The sequence below is a fragment of the Phalacrocorax aristotelis genome, chromosome 1 (assembly GCF_949628215.1).
Source record: "Phalacrocorax aristotelis chromosome 1, bGulAri2.1, whole genome shotgun sequence".
Lineage (NCBI taxonomy): Eukaryota > Metazoa > Chordata > Aves > Suliformes > Phalacrocoracidae > Phalacrocorax > Phalacrocorax aristotelis.
In genome coordinates this window covers 81,708,564-81,722,155 of record NC_134276.1, presented here as the reverse complement: position 1 = coordinate 81,722,155, position 13,592 = coordinate 81,708,564, and the positions used below count along the sequence as shown (strand labels likewise).

The following is a 13,592-nucleotide window of genomic DNA, read 5'->3' as shown; positions in this document are numbered from 1 at the left end:
AAAACATCGGTGAGTTATCACCATTGTTTTCATACAAAGTCCAAAGCACAGCACTGTGCCAGCTGCAGTGAAGAAAATTAACTCTATCCCAGCTAAAACCATGACACTTAGACTAGATAATATCTGAAAAAACTTTATTCCAAGAGTTGCTTTTGCTCTACAGAAGACTGAATTAAATAACCCATAATATCAAACAGGGATATGAAATGAAAGACATTTGAATCCATGACTCTTATTCAGTGTAGCCGTCCAGAAAAAGAAAGGGAAGAAATGTTTTCATAAATGTGCATTAACCATTACCCTTTGTATTTCCATTAAATAAATAAATGAAACGTGGATGATGTTAAAATGTTACCTCGATGTATTGTGGCTGTATGAATAAATTTATTCACTTTGCAACATGGAGTAAATAAAAAATAAATAGGCCTCTCTCTTTAATTAATATAATCCTTTAATTCATCTAGAGACTCTAATCCCAGAAAGTGTGTTCCACATCTACAGGACAATGAAGAAAGTTTTCCTAGAGTAAACACGTGCCAGCCATTATATGTCATAATTTTATATTTTTTCGCCTGTATTTCTCGGTTTGGTGTAAGGAGGAATTCAGGCTCAATATCTAGACTGAAATACATGGCAATGATGTTACAGTTGTTAAGTGGAATCATTGCAATTTGCTTTTCTGATGTTTTTGTTTATGTGTGAGTACATAGTAATTCTTTAACCATCAACCCAAACCCCTGAAGAAAAGCTGATACCTCTTCTCTACCTGTATGGTGACAACTGCAAAGAGATTATTTTTTGAGGCATTGAGACCATTTTTAAATAGAGAAGCTGAAACTCAAATTCATACCTCACCTTCCAAAGACAGGACTCTTTCTAAAACCTACTTTCTTTCATTCTGCATAACCAGTGGAGGACTAGAGAATAAAAATTACTCTGGTTTTGATTAATGTATCCCAGACAGTATAGTCTTAGAAAAGCAGGCCACCTCTAACTTGGGGTATCTTATTTTGCTTGTCATTCAGAGATCATTTGCTGAAAAGGCACGTGCGTTTCCACTTGCAGACAAAATTGCCTCACCCATAAGGAATCCCAGAGGGAAGGTTTTGCTCCTGCAAGGAAAATTCTGCTGAGACTCTAAAAAATTATTTGATTTCAGTATATTAGTTGGGGAAGATTTTGTGGGTATGACACTATGTTTGCCTTTGAATTAACCAGACAAGCTCCTCTGTAACCTTGAACCTCTAGCCATGTTGTAGTTGTGTGATTTCCCAAACATCTGCTGGGGACTTTGAAACCACCACATTCATTTTCTTATGACCTAAGCTGCAATTTAACTCAGGTCTCTGAAGATGAAAGCCAAGGAAGCCTCTACAGAGAGCAGAACAATTTCCAAAGCAGTTCTCAGCTTGTGGAGATGGGAACAGCTGGACTGCTCTCCCCTTCGGGTTGGGATGGCTTGTTGTTTCCAGCTCCCTGTCAGACATCTGAGGAACCCCCATTTTTCTTTTTTTCTACACCCACACCCTGAGGCAAAGGCCAGCAGTCCCTATCCATCTGTCTGGAAAACCTGGAAAGAACCTTAATTTTTTTTTTTTTTCAGTAAACTGTCTGAGGTCTTCAGATACTACAGAAATAGAAATAGACTCCCCACAAAAGCAGCAGGACTAGAATCAGTCCTTGCTTGCTTGTTTGTAGTAGAAAATGTTGTCATTTTTGCTAAATTGTAACAATGCCTCCTAGTCAGTTTTAAAACAGTTTTGTGGCATAGAAGTGAAGTTTATAAAACCAATACCAACAAAACACAATGTTCTAGGTTCGAAGTAGTTCTGGACACAGATATCTAAGAAATTTGCTGATGCCAAAACTGAGTGTATTGATGTCAGTGAAATTTTCTACAGAAAGGTGTCCCAAAGTCCAGCATAAACTCTCAGGCAGTAGATATCTCAGATTAAGGAGTCAACTTTCATCTGGGATGGAGGAAGTCCCAATTTAAGTCTGCTCTCTGCATGATTCAGAGCCTCCCACAACCAGAGTGAGCGATGCAGTCTCCAGACTTTGCTAATGCATCTCTCAGTCTCTTTTAATGAACTCCTTGGAAAGAGGGTTTGTTTTTAATGTGGAAAAATGTAGAATGTAAAACCTCAAATATTTTCGCCAGACAGCACTCTCATTCCTTGGCCAGTCCCAGCTGGAAGTTATTGTCAAGATTGCTGTTCATCAAAGGATTCAAGCAGAATACAGAACCTTATTCTGGTATTTCTGTAGCACCTGTACAGCTGAGCCCTGCTCCATGCCTGTGGCTCTTTGGTCTGACATATGACTCTTCAGAATCATACAAGTAAATAATATTCAATGTAAATCTCACAAATAGTCCCTTTAGGGCCACAGCTAATATGGTGCACTTAAAGTTAGGCATGTGCTCAATTATAAAGTTATTACTGAATCAGAGGCCTTGTAGGCTGAAAATTTGATTAAGGGGTATTTCAACTTGAGGAAAGCCCCCAGATTAAATGGGAGGTTTTTTCATACAAAGCTCAGACATATCAAATAATTTTGGAATATTCTTTTCACTTTTAATAAGCTTGTGCAAGCTATAAAGTTGGAAATGTCTTCAAATGAAGTTTATAAAAGAGTATACTTTTCAGATTTCAAAGAAGACTAGGCTGCAGTCAGTGTGTAAGAAATCCAAAAGTTTTTTCCAAGTGTTTTTTCTTAGTCTAGAGTTTTTTAAGTTAAGATTTAATTAATACTTTATTATTCAAACCAAGCAGAGCATTAAATGAAACAATGTTGACTTAACCTTCCTGTTACTCTATGTTTCCTGACAGTTACCCCAAAGATTAATTTTTCTGATCAACAAAACAAATTTGTGATGTAAGTGGCGATAGAAGTAACCCTTTGAGCAGAAGATTCTCAAAAATCCTCTGAAGCGTTACCGTAATTAAGTGCCAAAGTCGGCTCTGGCGTGAGCAGACCTCAGTATTGACACAGGAGTTATGCCCATGCGCAGTATATGTGATCATCGCCCCTGACTGAGCCCGTTCAGGATTCCCTGCTCTTTGGTGGAATTTCAGTCCACTACTGAAACTGGAGTCAGGGCTGGGGAAACTGGTGCACTGGACAGCTTGTCGAAAACAGCTCTGCAAAGTTTCATGCCAAAGTACAGCGCATGACGGGAGGGTGTGATGCAGCTGGGGTGGTGGGATGATGGGAAGAGAGGGTATAGGACTGACAGTGTTGGCTAAGACTGACTAGTTCTAGGCTCCCTCAGTGGTCAGTGGAGAGAAACTGGCACTGCCAGAGGCTTTGGGTAAGCTGCTCTGTGGTCTGTCTCTCCTCATAGACCATGGTGGAAAGCCAGGCAGAGCAAAGAGCTAACATAAGGACATGAACAGGCACCTAAAACTGCATGGTGGAAGAACTTTCTATGTCTTCACCTACTGCATGCAGATCTCCCCATCAATTTCATCTGACCCCTTCCAGAATCAAATATATTTTCTCTTTATAATCCTGATATCTTAATTAATAATTAAGTCTGTAAAACATGCAGTCAAACTTTAATTTTATGAAGGTTTGAGAAGGATAATCCAAAAACCTTAATGAAAGCAGGCCTTTGTAAACAAGTCCCCTCTTTGCCTGCAGGACACAATGTATTTCACGTAAGGCTATTTGTAAAATTGGCCCTGGTCCAAATTTAGGTATATAAGCATTTGCTTAATCTTAATAAGCTCCATAATATGCTTACAGGTAAATGCATGTTTAAACACATTGTTGGAAGGAAAAAAAAAAAAGAAGCCTAAGGCAGATCAAGGGGCTGACCGGACTGAAAAACAACCAAGGGGAGAAATATAGTTACTTGTCACACGGAACTGTTCCCTGTTGTTGTTCACCACTAGATCTTAGTAGCCTAATGGAAAAAGTAACATGGCTCTAGGAGCAATTGGCCAGGGCTGAAGGTTGCTTTAGCCTCTTAGGAAAATATGTATGGAAACACAGCTCTGAAATCTCTCCTTTAAATTTTTCTTTATTCTAGATACAATTAGAACTTTTTGCCTTTTTCTCTGACTCTTTACGCATAGATGTAAGCTATATATACTACTGCTGGTGGAGAAGTACATTTTTCTTGTCATACAGAATGCTGACTTTTCACTGAAAAAAATCAGTCTTCCCCAAACAGAGAATATTGTCAGCTGAGAACCAAAACTTTTCTGTTTTAAGTTTTCTTATTTTTTGACAAAAGTCTAAATTTTCCATAGGAAGCTAATATTCTTTGTCAGGTTTCTTTTGCATTAAAAGCAGTTTCACTGGTTCATATATTTATACTGTAGAAAGCTACATTAGCACAGCTATTATTTTCTATCTATCTGATTCTTTGCTGAGGCAAAGTGGTCATAATAAAGACAGTCAATACACATGACCTGGTAATGTTGCTTGGATCTTTGGTAATCTGAATCTTTCAGGAATAACTATACGGACACTGAAAATAATAAACAGTATTTTCAAATGTGAAATTCAGCAAATCAAACATTAGGAATCATTATGAGGGTAATCAAGATGAAGTAGAGAACATATCGTGCCACTCTGTGACCATAGTTTGTTTGCACTCTGAGTGCTTAGTACAGTTGTGTTTCCCATAGTAAAAAGGAGATGATAGACCTGGCAAAGTTTCAGAGAAGAAAAACAAAAAACTAAGGAAGATTGAAGGTATGGTATGGCTTTCACACAAGGAAAAACTGAATCACTATACAAGGGAAAAATGAATCACTAAAGACTTTTCAATGCAGGAAAGAAGTCCTGCTAGAGTACAAAACAATGATCTATAAAAGCACAAGCAGCAATAGGTATCAGTAGTTCACTGTCCTTTCCAGTAAAAGAACCTGGGATCATTAAATACAGCTGGAAGGAGACAGGTTCAAATCCCTCTAAAGGAGGCCGTTGTTCACTTGACTCTGAGTTAAGCTGTGGTGCTCATTGCTGTAGGATGGTGGGGATACTTAAAGTTTGCAGGGGTTGAAGGAGAGGCTAAATAAATCCAGAGAAAATACCTCTTTTGAGGATTAGTAAGGATGTAGGAATTGTGCCTTGTTCAACAAGACTGTGAGCTGCAAATGGTTGAAGGATGAGAAAATATTCAGGGGAATCATCATACATGTTGTGACTTCTTCTTAAGATGCTTTACTAGCAGATGCTGACACTAGCAGCAGTGAGAGGCAGGATACTGCACTAGATGGGCTGTCTATTCTGGTACTTGTGCTCTTACTTAAATTAGTATTCACTGCAGTCCTATACAGAGCTTGAAACTGATCTGTTCAGCACCTCCTGAAGAGCCTTCACTTCTCACTGGTGTCCGCTATAACTGACATCGCTCATTACTCGCAGGACCAGGCTTTTCTCACTTGAGTTAAATATACCTGATGAGTATCTATTTGCAAGTACTACCTCCTACACACAAGATATTCAGACTCATTTCAGTACTTCACAAAATCCAAGGCAGGGAAAACCAAATAACATATAGACTATGTGTTATTGTTCTCTATATTGTTAATATAGATTAGCAAAGAAGGTCTGGTTGAGGGTGTGAGGGTCGGGGGTAGCCTTGGCTGCAGTGACCATAAGATGGTGGAGTTCAGGATCCTGTGTGGTAGAAGCAGGGCAACAAGTAGGATTACAACCCTGGAGTTCAGGAGAGCTCACTTGGGCCTCTTGAGAGACCTGCTTGGAGGAATCCCATGGGTTACGGCTCTAGAAGGTAGGGGTGTCCAAGAGAGCTGGTCAATATTCAAGTACCACTTCCTCCAAGCTGAAGATCAGTGCATCCCTATGAGAAACAAGTCAAGCAAAGGAGCCAGGAGACCTGCATGGATGAGGAAAGAGCTCCTGAAGAAACTCACATGGAAGAAGGAGGTTTACAGTACGTGGAAAAAGGGACTGGCCACTTAGGAGGAATATAGGAATGTTGTCAGGGTATGCAGAGATGCAATGAGGAAGGCCAAGGCCCACTTGGAACTCCATCTGACGAGGGATGTCAAGGATTACAAGAAGGGCTTCTTCAAATACATCCCATTCTACTCTGCCCTAGTGAGACCACATTTGGAGTACTGTGTCCAGTTCTGGGCTCCCCAGCACAAGAAAGACAGGGAACTGGAGAGAGTCTGGTGGAGAGCTACGAAGATGATCGTGGGACTGGAGCATCTCTCTTATGAGGAAAGGCTGAGAGACTTGGGCTTGTTCAGCCTGGAGAAGAGAAGACTGAGGAGGGTTCTTATCAAGGCTTATAAATATCTGAAGGGTGGTTGTCAGGGCAATGGGTCCAGACTCCTTTCAGTGGTGCCCAATGACGGGACAAGGGGCAATGGGCACAAATTGGAACACGGGAAGTTCCACCTCAATATGAGGAAAAACTTCTTTCCTGTGAGGGTGCCAGAGCCGTGGCACAGGCTGCCCAGGGAGGCTGTAGAGTCTCCTTCCCTGGAGACATTCAAAACCCACCTGGACATGTTCCTGTGCCCCCTGCTCTGGGTGTGCCTGCTCAAGCAGGGGGGTTGGACAAGATGACCTCCAGAGGTCCCTTCCAACCCCTGCCATTCTGTGATTCTGTGATTATATACAGAAAGGAGGAAAAATTACAAAACCAACATTTTAGAAACAACAATTTTAACTCAGGAAAAGGAAAAGGGAACTGTCAAAAAAGGTCTTGCTAATCATAATGGTTTGCTTTGTAGGTAAATGCATCTCGCCAAGAAACCAAGCTGATGGAAGAATGTGACCAGCTCATTGAAATAATCCAACAAAGACGACAAATAATTGGAACCAAAATCAAGGAAGGAAAGGTAAAAGCTTTTATGCTTTAGATCTCAAGTAGGTCAACACTGCTTCCTCATGCTTACAGCTTTTTGACCTCAGGTACTATTAATACAAATTTGTAAAAGTCCTTATGTAGTCCTTGGCTGCTGCTACTTTCATGTAAAGAGGCATGAATTATATCAAGATTAGTATGCTGGACCTCAACAGTTTATTTGGCATTTCTCTTACTACATGTAATTATGATTTTTAAGGATAAACACAGAAATTACGTCACCATCAGTAAATTATAATAAAATTATGCCAAATTAATGATTTCTTTGCTCTGTTAATATCTGACAGTGTTTCCCCCAAAGTTTTCACTTTCACAAAGTGTCACAACATTCGGTGTCATGGCTGGCAATTATTTACATGAATATGTTAGTCTAGATACTTTATTTATTAAAATACTACCACATAAAGGATTTGCTTCAGTCACGTACTTCTTGAGAATAGGAGGTCTAACTTATTTACCAAAAATTTTTTTAAAACATGCAGGAAATTAAATTAAGTGTGCACTTCTAATTAGTGAGGTACACTAATAATTAGTGATAAATATATTGAGCAGGAAAAATCTCTGATATTCAAGTTTCAACACATTTTGCTAGCTACCTGTTAATTCAGAAACACACTGAAGTTGAATTAACGTTCCTATTTACTGGGTACGTGTTGTTTACTCTTTAACTGCTAAACTAACTAAGTCAAATATAAACTCTTCTTGTGTGGGAAAAGCTCAGGAAAGGAATAAAGTCAAGAGCAGGTTAAAGGTTCATGTGCCTGTCAAGATATTCCAATTAACTTGAAACAAAAAGCCTGTAGGCAAGGGCTGACTTAAACATGTTTGAAACCACCAGTCCTGCACATTGTGTGACAGAACTTGAATTTCCTCTTGCTGTTAATAAAACGTAATTCCCTTCAAAATGGAAAAGATGGCCACCTTCATTATTGTTTCAATTCTGCTTCTCTATGGAAGCTGTGCTTCCAATGAAGTTGAAAACCCCATTCGTTTGGATTTGTGCTATATAGATGGGTTGCTTTTAAAAAATCTATTGCTTGCAAAGATATATTCTAATGTCCATAAGAGCATAGAAGATATACCATACAATTGACCCAAAATTTATTTGAATATAGCTGATATCAGAACCTATCTCCTTTCTTTGTTCTACTTTGTTCAACCAAAAGTGATACCAATGGAGGTCCAGTAAAGGTCTGGAATGCTTTGCCCCAAATGTTGTTTATGTTGAAAGATTTCGGGGATTCAACAGACCCGTGTGAAAAGCCACAGGAAATTCTGCCCAATGTGCCTTCTTTTAAGAGGGCCTGTGGCAAAGAGTCTTTCTGGAAGGTAAGGCACAACAAATTTGTCCATAGGCTATAGTTATGGCTACAGAGCTGGAAACATTCAGATCCAAAGTTCTAGCTATGGCTGCAAGGCTGCAGATTCAGACACAAGAGTCTGACAATGTAGTGCAGCTCCATCCTTAATCTCATCTGTTGCCCCAAAACCTATAAAATCCCGTGGAGCATGTAACAGGAAAAAACCACTTAAATATCAAATAAATAAGATAATTTTATTGCAGACATCATTCCCACCATTGCGGGGTTGGGGAGGTGTGGGGGGGAGTGGGTGAGATGAAACTCTTCCTTTTAAAGTTTATCATGAGCTGTCGTCCTGAAGAAGCTATAAAAAAGAATCAAGGAAACAAAAAAACCTGTTCATATGTAGCTATTGCAAATAATGACATGCCATCTGATTGCTAAAAGCTCACAAGGTAACTTTTTTTTTCAGTTCATTGTTTATTTTGTTAATTGATAAGTAAATAAAAAGATGAGCTACTTAATAGTGCAATGAAACTTTCCCTGGTTAGACTGGTGTAGACCAAATTGTAATCTCTGGAAATGCACAGTTAGAGAAAATATTATGGTGTTAGTTCATCCTAGAAGCTGATCAGACCATTAGAATTATCAAAGTCTTTATGCTTTCCCAGCATTTTTCTCCCTTTGGTGTTTCTATCTTTAGAAGAAATACCAATCATACAGAACACTAATCATTTGGCCAGTATTATTTTTTTTTAAAGTTTTCCAAAAGATTTATCTTCCTACTGGTTTCTGTTGTTGGGTAGGTTCACTAAGATAATTTTATCTCTGCTTAGGAGGCAATTATACCTGAAATTCAACTCAGCAACTTCATAGCTTGTGCCCTAATTGCTGAGATTGGGAAGGTTATCTTCATTATAAATTTGGATATTTCTGCCAATCCACTTGGTTGTTAGTTTCCTCCTTTTGCATGTAACTGGCTCTTAATGCCCTTCTAAACTCCAGAATTATTTAATTTCCTTCCTATTTCTTACTCCTGTTCAAACTATGATCCTGATGTGAGAACAATGGGAAGGACTCCCAGACCTTTCAGGAACTAGAAGTTTTGTTAGCCAACATTGTCTTTAAATGGAGGACTGACCGTGCCCCTCCCTAACCTTTCAGTTAATGATTGCAGTCACATCTACTGTGTTTATCTCCATCACATATGTTTGTAGTAATAATAATCAGCTCTCCAGCACTACTCTGCTTTTGTCCAGTTAAAAATATCCAACAAGAAAACACCCTGTTTGACTAAAAACACATAATGAAAAGGGCAGGCATGTATTGTTAGTAGAATTGAACAGTATTTTTCTTTCAAGTTTTATTTTCAGATTATTTTTTATGAAACTCACCTCAGTAATAGGAAAAAAGTAGTTAATCTGTAAGATGCCTTTAACACAGTTCTCGTCACTTCAGGGAAATGGTTATCTAAATAGCCTTAGTTATCATGTAAGCAGAAAGTATCAGGAAATGACGTTTCTTCTGTTGGAAAAAAAGGCCAGCTGTGCTTGTTTTGGCTCTCCCTCTGTTTTCCATGTGGAAAATATTGAGGCAGAAAGGCTGTGCCTGTCCCCTTATTAAAAATGTTATGTGGCTAGATGGGGCTCACCATCAAGCTAGTGTGAAAGAAGCTCTTGTCAGTAAAGCCGTTCATCTTAACTCCCCCTTTGCATTCCAGCTTTGCCTCGGAAGTGCAAATGCAATCATGATTTGTGACCTTAGAGATGTGACTGCTTTCTTATGTTTCCTCTCAAGGTGGTGAGGTTGAGAAAACTGGCTCAGCAGATTGCGAACTGCAAACAGTGCATTGAGCGCTCAACATCCCTCATCTCTCAGGCTGAACAGTCACTGAAGGAGAACGATCATGCTCGCTTCCTGCAAACTGCTAAAAATATCACTGAAAGGTAAAGAAGACGTTCCTCTCAAAAACAGGAACACCTCAGTTTAAGGCAGATTTGTTGTCATAGTTGCCATATTGTCTTGTCCTACCGCAAATGTGGTCAAAGAGAGGGGGGTGAATCGACACATTCCCCCAAAACACTACTTTGTGCTGTACCAGTGTGGGAAGGACCTTAATGTAATAGAAACCAAAGCAGCCCTTTGAAAAGAGGAGCAGTAAAAAAAGGATGCAAAATAAGAGTCGGAACAGTAACAGCACACACCGATGAAGGAGGTAGAAGAGATGCCAAGCAGATATCTGGTGCTAAACACACTAAAAAAACTATGGGTTTCTGGAGGCAGAAATTCCTACTCCATGAAAAGTTCCGAGATTGAGAAAGAAATCAGGCAGCAAGTACATTCCTTAGAAGAAATCTGGAATTATCTTAATGGATTCGTACTCTTCATAAAATACCAAGCAGCAAGGTAACAAAACGTGTAACTTTGAGAACCTGCAACATACATCTCTGAGGCAGCCTACTTGAAGAGTTGGAGATTCAACAGCTTAGGTGTCTGGAAGTTACGGCAGCTGCTGTGTTGGGTCCCTGGGTGCAGGGAATTTCTACTGCTTCTAGGATCCTAGCTCCTTTTCAGCATGCCAGATATATCGAGGACCCGAAGACAAGGGAGAAAATCTTTGTAGGAAACTGTGCTGTCAGAAAATTTGGTCTGGTTTTCAGTGCAACACTGTGAATGCTGAAACATTCCCACTGAATTTCAGCAGTATTTTCTGATGAAAAAATGTTCTGTTGGAATTATCAGCTGTTTAGCAATCAATCAGAGAATCAAAAAGAGGAGAATGTATCTGGACAATGAAGAAAACTATTTGAAAGTATGCTTATTTATTTGGCTGGTTTTTTAATCTGGGTTCACATTATACCTTCACATTGTCCAGCCAATTTTCACCAAATCCAAAGCACGAAGTTCCCTGCTCTTATGCATTTTTTAAAAAAATCTATCACTTATTCTGGAGTGCTGTGTTCAGATTCTATGAATATCAGGCTTCACCTAAACTATTTAATCCATTTATAAATAAGCCAGCAACAGTAGGTTGCTTGTTATGGGTCAGAGAACTGCAAAACTGTTGAGAAAGGCAAGGCAATGGATTACATTTGGTCTGTCAGACTCAGCCTCTGCTTTGCATTCTGTCACCAAGCTACATTGTGGAACTTCTTTTTCCCAGCTGAAGATGATAGTAAAACTACCACATGAGTACCATAAGCAAAAAGGTAAAGGTGAGGGTCTGGCTTTTCTCAGTGTTTGGTGGAACAAGCAGTAGGGCAGAAACCTGTGGAGGCACAAAGCTTTTTAACTGACTACCAGAGAACATTCAGAAAAGCCCCATTTTCACCTTGTAAACATTAACAGTTGCATCATAGATACAGTCACAGGAGAGATACTCAGAGAGCAGAAATGAAACCAGCTGACATATGTGCCCAATCAAATCTAATTCTTGGCTATCACAGATTGCTGTCTGTAATGAGATGGCTGTGAACGCCCTTGAAATCAGAGAATCATTTAAAGCAGTGAATAAAACTGAGGGTAAAAAAACCCCAAGTGCTTGCAGACAAATTGTAAATGGAAAAAGAGACTAAATCTGATTAATAAATTATTCCCCACAAGTAACTCTCTTAGTTCTCATGTGATGAGCAATATTTTGCTTGCTTTCTAGATTGCTCATGTAACAGTCTCACCAGGGCCCTGAGCTCCAGCCGCTAAACCAGTCTCCTGAAATTATGCTCATTGCATTTCTTCATGCACATATTTCAAAGTAATTGCAGTATAATATTCCCTGTTGTAAGCACAACAGGCAACTATGTATAGCAAAGGCATTACACACACTACAATGATTTAGGTTGTGCATTATTTACAGTGGGTAAAATGCATTTATCCTAGAAAAGCCCTGTCCAACCAAGTACACTCTCAGATAGAGCAGGCAGAAGTACAAGAGGAAATTCAGCCCTCTAAACCTAGTATGGTGACATGGTGGTTGAAACTGCGAACTGTTGAGCTTGCTGAAAACTAACTTTAACACACGTACTCACAGCACATCCTTTGCATAGTGCCATATAAAGTCCAAAAAGGCCTGGTGATATGGTCTTCAGAATAAACATGTGCTTTATGGAGGTACTCAAAGAAGCTCTTAATCTTAGATACTTGCTCGCTGGTTTCTTAGCAAAGCCATTGTTAATTTGGTAGAGTTGTTTGCCCTAACACAGGCCCTACAAGAAATGCATGCCTTTTTTTCCTACTAGATATAAAACACCATAGTATAACTGCATATAACTACTGGGAGGTGGGAGAGAAAAAAAAAAGTGAAAGAGCTCAGGGAATTTTTCCCTCTAAATACATGGGGCAAAAGGCACTTCAATTACCCTCTCTAAAAAAACCCCATCTACACTATCTGTACTAGGACCTACTTTAAACTAAGTTCTACAACCACAGTTGCAAGAGAAACTGCGCTGCAAACTGTATAACATGAATTATTGACTAGGAAGCCTCGTCAGCTCATCTTTTGAAAACTATGCTGAAGACAATGACATGTGCAACTCAGTTTTTGACTTTCCTAACTGCATTTTCCTAAAATACTCCACAAGAAATGTATGAAAACATAGGTTTTAGTAAGCATCTGGTCTGGAGTATTTCAGTCATGTCTACAGGGAAATACTCTGATTTGAGAAACTGTCAATTGAAAAAATCAAGCTATTTTAATCTGACGTGTCACAAATGGCAGATAACTGACATACCTTGTGTGCATGGTTGTGTGTTTACCTCCAAACTCAAACAATTAACAAATGAGGTTTAATAACCTCTTTGCTTAAAGGGACCAAACTTTCTCTATATCTGTACATATCCACCCATATGTACACCGTAACGTATTCACTGTCCAGCTCTCCAGTAACATGAATTTTGAGATATCAGGATGAAGGATCTGAAAGATACATCCTGATGGCAGTTTTCTTGTGAAAGCTCACCTTTCTATATTAGTATGGCTGGACAGACAAAAAGTGGATGTAGCTCCTGAAACGAGGTAAGCAAGAAAACTTTTCCATTTTGGAGCAAATGTAGGTATATGCACACACACTTTGCAGGGAAAAGCCTTTCAAAATAAACTGTGCTGACATCTATTTGTTTTATCTCTCCCCTGTGCTTTCTGGAGTTAACAGCAGTGTGCTGTGCTGAACAGCTGAGGAGGTGTGGGGATCTGCACCAAGCCCTTGGGACAGCAGTGCCAAGGAATGCCTAGAGCAGAAAACTGCTTGGGAAAACAAGGGTGGGGAGAGATGCAGCATCTGTCAAGATTGCTTAAAACACAGATAAATATGGTGCTATTGCTACTTTGGTTCAGAGGGTGACGAGAAAGAACAATTCAAAGTATATTGTTGTTTAAACAATATTTTGTTAAAAACTTATCTGACACTGCATGATAGACAAAAGCTAAGAAATAAGAG

The 13,592-nt window shown here is 39.3% G+C and overlaps 1 protein-coding gene across 4 annotated transcripts in view; it reads left to right on the top strand.

Moving 5' to 3' along the window:
• The window catches only part of MID1 (midline 1), a 244,975-nt gene that overhangs the window by 207,538 nt on the left and 23,845 nt on the right, over positions 1–13,592 (top strand). For all 4 annotated transcript variants that reach the window (XM_075095413.1, XM_075095428.1, XM_075095405.1 and 1 more), the window contains exons 4-5: positions 6,726–6,833; positions 9,958–10,106. In XM_075095413.1, the coding sequence (XP_074951514.1) occupies positions 6,726–6,833; positions 9,958–10,106 (257 nt within the window). The remainder of the gene's footprint in view (positions 1–6,725; positions 6,834–9,957; positions 10,107–13,592) is intronic.